The sequence below is a fragment of the Ceratotherium simum genome, chromosome 8, assembly GCF_057802395.1.
Source record: "Ceratotherium simum simum isolate JZ-2026a chromosome 8, ASM5780239v1, whole genome shotgun sequence".
In the NCBI taxonomy this organism is placed as follows: Eukaryota; Metazoa; Chordata; class Mammalia; order Perissodactyla; family Rhinocerotidae; genus Ceratotherium; species Ceratotherium simum.
Genome location: NC_141907.1, coordinates 65,983,497 through 65,995,945, shown reverse-complemented (window position 1 = coordinate 65,995,945; position 12,449 = coordinate 65,983,497). Strand labels below are relative to the sequence as shown.

Sequence of the window (12,449 nt, the reverse complement as noted above, 5' to 3'; positions counted from 1 at the left end):
AACCCAACATATTATTATTTTAACATGTAATTAATGTGAATTTATTAATAAAGTATTTTATATTTTTTTATGTTAAGTCTTCAAAATCAGGTGTGTATTTTACACTTATAGCATATCTTAATTTGGGGTTAGTCACATTTCAAGTGCTCAATAGCCAAATGTGGCTAGTGGCTACCCTACTGGACAGCACAGCTCTGGAATAAGCTCCTCAAACTTTAATACACATATGGAAATTTTGGGGATCATGTTAAAATAACAATTTTGGAGCCAGCCCTGGTGGTCTAGTGGTTAAGATTTGGTGCTCTCACCACCATGGCCTGGGTTCGTTTCCCTGTTGTAGAATCACACTATCCGTCTGTCAGTTGTCATACTGTGGCAGTGGCTCACATAGAGAACTAAACTAACAACTAGGATACACAACCATGCATTGAAACTTTAAAAAAATAAAAAAATAACAATTCTGATTTATTGGTTGGGATAGAGCCTGAGATGCTTTGCTTCTTACAGGCTCTCAGGTGATTTCAGTGCTACTGGCCCATGGACCACACTTTGAATATCAAGGAGCTAGGTGAGTGTGGCAAGTCTTCCTCAATCAGCATCCTTTTTCACCCAAAGCATTCCTTCCTCCTTCAAATTCAGCCAATATCTGTTGAAGAGACTAAACTGATATTCTAATGGTTAGTCACCATATTTAGATGTGGAACAACATTAATACCTTTAAAAATAAGCAATATTTTACATACCACTTGCAGAAGTACTGTGGTCATTTACTGCTTTTGTTTTTTTTAAACTTGAGAACCTGCCAATATGTTACCAGATACTTTCATAAAAATGCACTTAAGCACAGGATAAGCACAACTTTATAATTCTAACATCAGAGGTTTGGCATGTTAAACATTTTAATAAAACAGACAATGGGATTGCAAGGGAAATTTGACCATAATATCTCTCAAAGCTTTAGTATTTAGGGGAATTCCTTGGTCAAGTGTATGAATATTTCATGGACTCTCCAAAGAGCAACACACAGAAAATTTTTTCATTTCCTCCTGACCAGCCTATTTGAGGGATGGGTAGAGCTCTACTGGCAGACCTTAGATCTTTATTCAACAACACATAAACATGGAAATTTAAGCATCTAAGTGTGGGGCAGAATATAACACAAGGATTCTATATGGTGTAATCGCCCTCAAGATATAAAAGCTTAAACATAGAATAGTGTCTTGTGGGTGAGCAGTGAATTATAATGCCTAAGAACATATTCTTGCTCAGCACTGTTTGGTTTGTGAATTTTAGCCAGCAGTTTACTCCATTTTCTCCTCTCTCGGATGGTAAGAATAATGCTCGTCGAACTTCTTTCATGAAGTTGTTGTAGAGGAGTGTAAAGGAACTGGTAAACTGTAATATGCTGTTCACGTGTAAGTTACTCACAAGTATGCTTGAGAAGAAGGTACTCAACCTTAAAGACATGGTGAGGTGGGAGTCTGGACTGACAAGATGACCAAGTTCTCAGCTGCATTTCAGATTAGTTGCAGCTGTCTGTTGACATTTATATTTTTCACCGTAAAAATAGAAAATAGGATTCTAATCACAGAACTAATGTCACTTCCTACATAGACTAAAATAGCATGTCAAAAGGTAAGCAAATAGACAGAGACTTTATGAAATCTTTAATTTTACAGTCTTTGTTTTAGTTCTGACTCAAACTAAGTATGGAAGAACATATACTAAAGGTATTTTTCCCCTTAGTAACAACTGTTTGAGTCATTTATTGGCACGAAATCTCTTCAGTGAAAAATCTAAAGTTTGATTCTGATAGATGGCCTAAATTAAACTCATGTGGTAAAAGTTATCCACTAGGATCACTGGAATAGAGCTAATTTTATTCAAAAGGTCAGAAATTATCTGGTTCTATGCAGAAATAGAAGTACAATGATGTACACCTGAAATTTTTACAATGTTATAAACCAATGTTACTGCAATAAACAAAAAATTTAAAAAAGAAAAAAAAAAAAAAAAAAGAAATTATCTGGTACCAAAGAGGAAAAAAACCCAAAATGATAGGACTTTCTGACAAAATTATAAAATATTATTAAAAGACATTAAAGGAGGCATAAATAAATGTATCTACAACATGTTTATAACGTGTTCATAGATAGGAATACTTACTATCATATAGATGTCAATTAACATTGATCATAACGCAAAAGTAATTCCAATCAAAATTACAACTTTTGTGTGTGTGTGAACTTCACAAGTTGACTCTAAAATATATGTGGAAAAGTAAAAGGCAAGCATAGCCTAGATACTCCTGAAGAAGAAAAACTAAGGTGAAGGAATTGGCTTTCTTCATATCAAGAATTATTATGAAAATACACCAAACAAGCAAGATGCTATTATTTCAAGGAGACACCAACAAAACAGAAGAGTGAGCCCAGAAACAAACTAACACAGATAGAACTTAACTTGTGACACAAACGGTGTTGCAGATGTGGGAGAGGAGATGGTGGACTTTTTAACAAATGTTGCAAGGACAAATGATTAGTCATATAGAAAAACAAAAACAAGAAGTGGACCCTAACCACCATACACCATATTAAATCCAAGTAGGTTAAAGAGATAAAACAAAAAGCAAAACTACAACACTCTATAAGACAATATCTTTTTTTTTTTGCGAGGGAGATCAGCCTTGAGCTAACATCCGATGCCAATCCTCCTATTTTTGCTGAGGAAGATTGGCCCTGGGCTAACATCCATGCCCATCTTCCTCTACTTTATATGGGATGCCGCCACAGCATGGCTTGACAGGCAATGCGTCGGTGTGCACCCGTGATCTGAACCCAAAAACCCCAGATACCAGGCCGGCCCCCTATAAGACAATATCTTTATGACCTCCAGAAGGTAGGGATTTGTTAAACAAAACACAAAAAGTGCAAACTGCAGAGGAAAAGATTAATAAAATGCAATAATCTATCAAAACTTCTGACTTCTGACCATCAATAGTCAATGTAGAGGAAATGAAAGGAGAATTACACACTGGAAGATGATATTTTTTAACACATATAAGAGGCAAAGGATTAATCAATATCCAAAAAATAAAAATAAAAAGAACTCCTATAATCTACAAGAAAAGGAAGAACAGGGGCCGGGTGGTGGTGTAGTGGTTAAGCTCCTGTGATCCGCTTCGGGGGCCCAGGATTCACGGGTTCAGACCCTGGGCGCAGACCTACACACCGCTCATCAAGCCACTGCTTGGCGGCATCCCACATACAAAATAGAGGAAGATGCTCAAGGCTAATCTTCCTCAGCAAAAAGAGGAAGATTGGCAATGGATGTTAGCTCAGGGCCAGTTTTCCTCACCAAAGAAAAGAAAAGGAAGAATAAATAACCAATAGATAAATGAGGAGAAGTCTTAAATAGACACTTCATAGAAAGGAAATCTGAACAACCAATAAAAGATGTTCAATATTATTAGTAATCATGGAAATGAAAATTAAAACCACAATGAGAGATCATTTATAACTCACCATAGTGGAAAAAACAAGTTTGTTAACATCATGTGTTGGTGAGGATGAAGTTTAACCAGAGCACTTATCTAGTACTTCTGTTGGGTACAAATTGGTATAACCACTGTTAAAAACAGTTTGGTATTATCTGTATACTCTTTTGTGCTTTTGGCTTTGCATTTTTTTCATAAATTAAGGAAAATTGTCAAATATTTATTTTGACTTTCTGCATGAATTGAATTCTAGTTCAGGGTAACGAAATAAATGACGAGGAAAAGTTATTCTCTGTGCAAGAATTCTGGCTAAAAAATGCAGGATGAATAGAATTAGAAAATCACCATTATACAACCCTTAGTAAAAGCATTTAAGTAGCCTTCATTATTGTGTGCTAAAACCATTGGCTGAAAATCGATGGGGAACTTTATAATGGAGTAATCAGATTGATACCACCTGAACCCACTGATCAAGTTCACAGAGCTTCACATATTAAAAATTCTTACCTAAAAAAAAAAATTGAAACAATTTCATCATGACAGTTGACAGGAAATAGGAGGATAGAGGTAGGGTATAACAAACAGCAGCACAAGAGAGATCAGTCGCATTTAGAATATGAGACATTTCTTCGGACAACTGACCTGGTTTCTCCAACAAATCAACAGCATAAAAGATAAAACGAAGGAAGAGGGCTGTTATAAAGTAAAAGATAGAATAAGAAAACACAACATTGTTTGGATTTTGATTTGGTCAAACCAACCGTGAAAAGATAACTTTAAGACAATCAATGAAATATGAATAAGGACTAACTAGGTATTGAAAATAATAAGGACTTATTTTGTTAAGTATGATAATGTCATAATGTATTCTTTTAAAATGTTATCAGATAAAGATTCATACTGAAGTGTTTACAGGTGAAATGACATATCTTGTATTTGCTTTAATATAAACAAAGCTCTTAAGGTAATAGAATCGAGTGTTTTTAGTAAATTAGCTATAGGGGTGGTGATGGAGAGGAAGAGGTCTAGGATAACATCTGGATTTTGCCTTGGGTTGCAAGGGTGGTGCCATTTACCAAGATAGGGGATACAGAAGCAAAAGCAGGCTTCAGGGATTAAAATGAGTTACATTTGAAAATAAGTTTTAGGTGTTAATGGGACAGCCAGAAGGTTCTCTGTAGTGAGCAGCAGGATAATTGAGTCTGAAGTAAAGAAGAGAGACCTGCACTAGGGTTGTAGTTTTGAAGACAACTCCACTCCAGAACACTGATCAAATAACCCAGGAGAATGGATATGGTAAGTAAAGAAGTCCAAGGATGAACTCTGGTGAATGCCAACATGCATGAAACAAACAAGGGAGAGTTCAATGAGGGATTCAGAGAATAAAAGGTTAGAGTACTTGAATAGCTTTGAGAAGACAGGATTAATCAACATGATGATTAATCAACACTAATCAAATAATGTAGAGAAGTTATTTTTAAGAAAATAATCCATAGGATTTTGAAACTGGCAGTCACTGGTGATTTTAGCAGGAGTCATGTCATTTGCACAATGGTAGCAGAGAACTAATTACAGTGAGTTAGTGTCTACCTGAGAAGTGAGAATTGGAGACACTTGTTTTATTTTGAAGAGCTTAGCTGGAAACTGAAAGAGACAGAGGGCAATAATTGGAGTACAGAGAGGATTCCATTTCTTTAATATAGAAATGGCTTCAGCATGTTTAGGGGAAAGATAAAAGAGCCAGTTGAGAGGGTCAGTTTGAGAATCTATTAAAAAAAGAGAGAACAACAGATGAAGTATAGCCTCAGTGGAAAGAGGGATGGAAAGCATCAGAAACAAGTTGTATAAATTAGCTCTAAACAAGACAAGGAGTTTTTTTCTCTGAATCTGGAAAAATGTGGTGAGAGTAGAAGCATGTATAAAGAAATAATTCACTTAGTAAGAATGAACTATTAATTTTGTTTTCCAGAAAAAAACTGTTTCTAAAAGTAGAAAGTGGAGCCACCTGGGGTCAGACCTATTTTGTTTCAAAAATGTTACCAGAAAAGCTTGAGTCACTCTTAGGGCATATATTCTCTCATGATTCTTGGGGAAGCCTGAGCCTTGCTGTGTTGGGGGAATGTGTACAAGTTTGCAGCAACTTGGCCCTCTCAGAGGTGGGCTTAGGGACAAGATGGCATGGTGGTGTTCCAACAGTCAGGAGCAGAAATGTTCTGAATGTAGATGGTGGGCCCAGGGGCCAATGGCTGCCAGAAAGGAATTGTGACCGGCAATAATCAGAAGGGTACTCTGAGGGGGGCACTGGCTAATGAGGAAGTTGATTTTGGCTGACAGAGAGACAGATCAGTGGTAGTTTCTATGTTTAGACCCACTATTCCTTGTGAAAAGTTAGGCAAATCACATATGGAGAGGAGTCAGGATCAGCAGTTGAGAATGGTTTTGAGAGAGTGGTGAAGCTTTAGAATATTTTTAGGTAGGAGGGTAAAATTAAGAGTAGAGAAAAAGCACATAAATGGGTGCCAGAGGACCCTAAAGAGCCCAGCTGAGTTTGAGATCATAAATTATTAGCAGCAGCCATCCACACCTTTGGGAAATTTCCTAAAATTTCCTTCAGCAGTACCCAGGTCCAGCTACAGGTGCAGGCAAGAAGATGTCTAGATCAATCTACCTTTGGGGGTTAGCAGGACAGATGCAATCAAAGCACAGTAAGACATAGGCAGTGGGGCTTACTGCAAAAGAGAAGTTAAATGATATGCCGTGCATCTAGTTTGCATAGGAAAAGGGGTAAATCCATGAAAGTAGTAATGGGTTGGCAAGTCTTTAGATAATGGCGATAAAGATGAGAAGATGGCAGGGATGTCAGAGAAATAGAGTGTTGTTACCAGTGTCAAATAATGATCCGGATACAGCAGTGGAGAGTTAAAGCAGAATGCTGCCACTACTTTTGTGTTCTATGGTAAGTAAGAGATAGTAGAATAAAAAGTTTAGCTTGAGAGCTATTCAGAAGGAGATAGAAGGATTGGATCTGTAAATAGATTGACAGTGTAGAGTAGATGCTGTGTGATGGGATGAGGGCTCCAGAGGAAAGGGTAGGGGTCAATAGTAAAAAGAATGATGGATGGAAGGAATCCCAGAACAGGCCAGTGATGAGAGTAAATGACAATGAGCTAGTCAGATGCCTGTACTTTGGTTGGTGGCCAAAGAAAAGTGGGGGGAGAATGTGTTAGATGGACTGCTCTTGAGGCTTCTAGACAGACCGAGTTCCAAGCGGTGCAAGAGCCTCATGAGGTTAGCAATATTTAGGCTCTACTTATCATTTAAAAGGAATGTCACTGAGAATTTACTTATCTCATCTCTGAAGAGTTCTCTTCCTCAGACTGCTAATGGAAATAAATGCATCTATGTTCATTCCACATTTTAAAGTTTACTTATTTTTTATTCAAATCACTCTTACCACATTCCTACTCTCTATACATTAGCATTCTAAGCGCAATGTAGAACATAAAAATAAAAATCCTTTATCCTGGCCTCTGAGGAGCTTGTTCTCTTATTGAAGGTGTGAGAAATGTACAATTTACCTCATATCTGTGGGTCTTGGAAGAAGTCTTCTTTTTCCATTAAAGTAGACTTCAAAATCTTCAATCTTTAGCCTGTGGGCATAGTCAATGTATCCTGACACCTCTTGTCCATGAGAATTTCTGTCACGAATAAAGATCACAGACTGGTAGCACAGAAAAATAGAGAATGGAGAAAGTAAATGAATAAAAGTCATTTGAGTAAATTATATATGAGAATAAAAGCTACCATTATTGAATGTTACATGTGCCAGATCCTGTTCTAAGTGCTGTACATTCATCCTTACAATGATCCTACGAGGTAGGTACTACTATTTTCTCCTGACAGATGAAGAAATTTATGAAAAGTTAACTGAGTGTGCATATAATGTGCATTTATAGTAATTTTATATAATAATATCAATAAATAAGGGCAGACATTATTGTGTTTATAATACATTAATTTCTTTGCTTCCCCCCCATCCTATTGTCTTCTCTTTGTCATCATTTTTTAGATTAAAAAACTGAGAAACAGAGAGGTTGGGTACGTCACTCAAGGTCTTACAGCTAGTAAATGCAAAAACTCACATTAAAACTCAGGCTCATGTGTTTGTCCTTCTAATCACTACATTCTTCTTCCATTTGAACTACTATGTATTTCTGTCATAGAGATATAAATTGGGTTCCTTCTTCGCATTACTGTGAGAGTCAAAAAAAATCTCTTTACAAAATTAAAATCTTTTTATAATTTAAAATTGCTTAACAAAATTAATTCCATAGGTCAAAATTATATAGCAAGTACATATTTCTCATTCATATTAATTCCTTCCCAAATATCATTGACCACATACTACATGTTAGGCATTGTTGTAAGTGCCAAGGATACAGTGATAAACAAGACAGTAAAGGTCCTGACCTCTCCGCACTTATGTTCTGGTGAGGGGAGACACACAATAGACATACATGAAAAGAAAAAAAATACTTCCAGTGAGTGATAAATACCACTAAGCAAATAAAGAAGATGGTTGGCTAGAGAATGAGTTGGTGGTGAAGGCTACTTCAGGCAGAGTAATCAGAAAAGACTTGAGGAGGTCACATTTAAGCCAAGACTTGAAGGATGAGAAGTGAGCCATGTAAAGATCTAGAATAGGACACTAGCAGGCAAAGAGAACAGCTCGTACAAAGGCCCTAAAGAAGAAACAAGGTAATACAAATGGATGAATTATAATCTTTTCCCTATCAAGCCAACAGACATTGATCTCAAGTTCTAGGAGAGAAAAAGAAAAAGAAGGAAAACCCCTATTGTAATTGAAAAAGGTCTTAAAGTATTTATTTCCAAATCTAGATCAAAGTGCAGAATTTCATGGCACAATTCTCTATTTACAGGAAGAACCTATAAACAAGCCTTCCTTTTCCTCTCCAGCAATCACTGGATTGTTACTTGTTGGGTCTTTGTGTTGTCAATTACAGGAAGCACTAATATGAATTACCTTACATAGCAGAGCTTCCAAAAGGGTGGTTAGAAAACTGAAAGAGTTCTTTTTCCTGCTGCAACTAAGAAAATCTATTGCTATCAATATCCCAATTGAAAAACCAAAGAACAGAGACACAATTTACAACCAGTTGTAATTCTGCTGATGTTTCATCTTCCTGCCTACGCTGGTTGTTTGGTATTGGTGCTGAGGATAGTGTGCTGAGAAGGATTCTCAGGCACGTTCGTGGCTCAAGGGGAGGAAGTGTTGTGATAGATTAGTAATATTTCCCATAGATATGGCTGGAGAACTAGCATTCATTGTTATTCCTGTGCTCTATCTTACATAGATTCAATTCTTAGTTCTTCTCATTTCCCCCACATAACTCCAGGCTAAATTTAGATAAATTTCTCCATGCTTTTAGGCACTTATTTTTTAGTTTTTATAGCACAAATTCTAAATAGATAGTAACTCAAAGAGACTTCTTAAGACTTTCACACCACTAAACCAATAACTAGCATTGCTGCTCCCGCTTAAACAAGGCCAGGAGGTAGAGCTATCAATATTTCATATGCAGTCCTAAAGGTACTTGAAATTTTTATTCCCTCAAGTCTGCTTCTGATGTTAGGCAAGGCATGCAGAGACAGAGAGAGGGGAAAAAAGGTGTAAAGTAAATCCTCTACTTTCAAAATGGAACTCTATTAAGAGAAAACTCCTCTGTTTCTGTCTTTGTCTCTGTTTCTGTCTCTCTCTCTTTTTAAATGAGAAATGGACCAGTCTTATTTTTCCAGCAGAATGGCATACCAGACATTGTGACTGAGCTTCCTGCTGAAAACAAATACAAATGTGGATGAAATCTAAAAAACAACTTGTAACATGCATTGATGCATTGGTGAGGAAATGAGGAATACTTAAAGAGTCCCAACACTAAGTGAAAACAGGAACCCAGAGAAGAAAGCAGAGCCCTAAAGTCATCTTTGTCCTGCAGAAATGTGCCCAACCCCAGGGAATCTCAGCAAGGATTTCATGACCTTGTGGAGTGGGAGTGACAGGAAACAAGATCCAGCCTTTCACGTGGAGAGAGTAACAAAACTTAGTGCCTCAAGATAAAGCTGAGAATCAAAAAATAATGAAAAAATATCTTCAATGTGTCCAGAGAAAAGAAGAATCATTCAGAATTATAGAAGAGAAAATATATTTCTAGTGAGCAAAATATAGACATTTTGAGACAAAAAAAGTGAAAGAATTGGATAACAACAGACTCTTGCTCAAAGAAATTCTGCAGGATGTATTTCAGGCAAAAGAAAGTGACTCCAGCTGGAAGGTCAGACATAAAGTACAGAATGATAATCAAATAAAGTAGTAAATATATAGGTAAATATAAACAAATAATGACTATAAAATAATAATAATAATGTCTTTTGTAATAAAAAAGAACAGCATGTCTAAAATTTTTTAAACAAACATCTATGTTTGGAGGGAATGATCAGAGTAAAAGTGTTGGACTGTCTTGGGATTTTTTAGAATGAGGGCAGCTATATTGACTTTAGAATTTGATAAATATGCATGTATAAATCTAGCACTACCATCAACAAATTGGAAATAGTGTATATGACGTTTAAATTATTAGAGGAAAAAATAAAATGAGAAAAAGTGATCAACCAATGAAACAGAAGGCAAGAAGGAAAAGAAAAGAAACCAAATTGATCTATCTTGGACTTCTAGCCTTGAGAACAGTGAGAATATAAATTTCTGTTGTTTAAGCTACCCAGTCTGTGATATTTTGTTGTGGAAGCCCTAGGAAACCAATATAGATAGTAATAAATTAAAATAATTAATTATATTATGATAAATGTAAATGGACAAATGTTTAAGTTTAAAGACAAAGATTATTAGAGCAGATACAAAAATATGATGTAACACTAACACATAAGGTTGAAAGTTAAATGATCAAAGAATATACATAATAAAATTTTTATCCAAAAGAGAGCTGGTATCAGTATATTGATATTAAACAAACTAGAGTTTAAGGCAAAAAACATTACTAGAGAGGGAGAGTCACTAGATAATGATAAAGGATTCAATTCACAGAAAAATATAACAATCTAAACCTAAATGAACCTTTGAAAACATAGCCTCAAAATATTTAAAGGAAAAATTGATAGAACTAAAAGGACAAATAGACGAGTCATCATTGCTGTGGTAAATTTCTCTCATTAAGTTCTAAATCAAACGTAATAAATACATAAATATTATAGAATTAATATAGATTGTAAATAACTAGAAATGCAAGCTGGAACGCTTGGTTTTTACCTTAGTTGAGTACCTAAACGTTTTTACTCTTCAATGTTTTTGTGGACAGAATGATGGTCTAATATATTTGGCCATAATTTCACTATTTTACATTATTATATATAGCCCTCCCATGTGAGTTAAAGCCCCCTATCCAGGGAAATCTGAGTAAATTTATTTCAAATCTCACTTCTCCAGCCTTGTGAGAGTTAAATGTCTGCTCTGCAGTTTTTGTGAATCCTGGGGTTTTCTGAAGTTGGAGAACTTCAAGTGAGGCCTAAATGTGTGTAAGTGTGGGTCCCTCTAGTGTCACTGTTATGTCCCTGGGTGGGTTGCTCAAACTCTTAATGTTTCTCTCTCTTCATAAGTCCTATGCTCTTACGTAGATCCCTACAAAATCCAGCAAGTTTCTACCAAACCAAAACAAACATCCCCAACACCAAAAAAACATAACAAAACAAACAAAAACCCAAAATCCTGCTTGGACCTAAGCATTTAGTTAGTTAAGCCTTCTTGCAGGCTCTCCCTTCTTTCTGTTTCTCCTTTGACTCTATAGAGCAACAGAATAATCTCTTTCTTTTGTCTTGCATGGAACTACTCAGCTCACATTCAGGTGCTGTGAGTGTCTTACCTCTGCTCTATGCACTCAATTTGTAAGCAGCACGCAAATACTGTTTCTCGATGGAAATTCTAGTGATCATATGCATGATTTCTTTTATTTTCAATAGAAACAAAATGTTTCATTAAAATTTCTATAATTTTAAATGTAAAAAAGGTAATCACAAGGAGCTGTTTTCAAATCTGTACAGGGAAAATGAAAATTACTTCATTCATATCTTTCTAAGTATGGCAACATATGTGTATAAGTGTATATTTAAAAAGAACTTTTAGTGAAATAAAAAAATTGCTAAAATAAAAAATCTTCCTAATGAACAGCATTCTTCATGAAATTATTTTAAAATTTTGATTAGAACTATTGATGTGTAGTAATTGGTGATAAATTGTCAGGAAATTATAAGTCAACATTTAGTTTTAGAAATACATCATCATTAAAGCACAGTGTAGGGTCATAGGAAAAAATAATAAGACAGAAGAGGTGAGAGATAGTTGTAAAGCACTTGAGGGCTGGTTGATATCTGTCTCTTGTTTATTTTGTATTATATGGATTGTCCTAGAACTAGAATGAAGTTAACACTCTTGATTAATTAATTTAATTTATTCATTCATAAAATGTATATTTTCCTCCAAGGTGAATACGAATTACTCCTACTATTAATACTACTAGCTATCATTTATTAAGAAGCCACTATGTTCTGAGCAAAATATTAGCAGCTTTACATTCATTTTCTTATTTAATTCTCTCAAAAATGTATAACGGCTAGGTAGCATTATTAACAGCATTTTATAGATGTGGGAGTTGAAGGCATTGAGAGTTTGAGTAACCTTCCCAAGGACATGCAGCTAGAAAGTGGGGCACCCACACTCCCACTCCTTTGAAGACCACGTTCCTAACCACTGCACAATGGACACACAGATCTGGATCCAAATGCTGGCCCTGCCACCTACTTACTCTGTGACACTGGTAAGTTGGTTGCCCTTTTTTAAGATTCAATTTCCTCTATTATAAAATGGGCA

At 35.7% G+C, this 12,449-nt stretch overlaps 1 protein-coding gene across 3 annotated transcripts in view; it reads right to left on the bottom strand.

Moving 5' to 3' along the window:
- Positions 1-12,449, bottom strand: part of CFAP299 (cilia and flagella associated protein 299) — a 554,549-nt gene that overhangs the window by 70,778 nt on the left and 471,322 nt on the right. For all 3 annotated transcript variants that reach the window (XM_087434483.1, XM_087434482.1, XM_004430878.3), the window contains exon 4: positions 7,075-7,217. In XM_087434483.1, the coding sequence (XP_087290609.1) occupies positions 7,075-7,217 (143 nt within the window). The remainder of the gene's footprint in view (positions 1-7,074; positions 7,218-12,449) is intronic.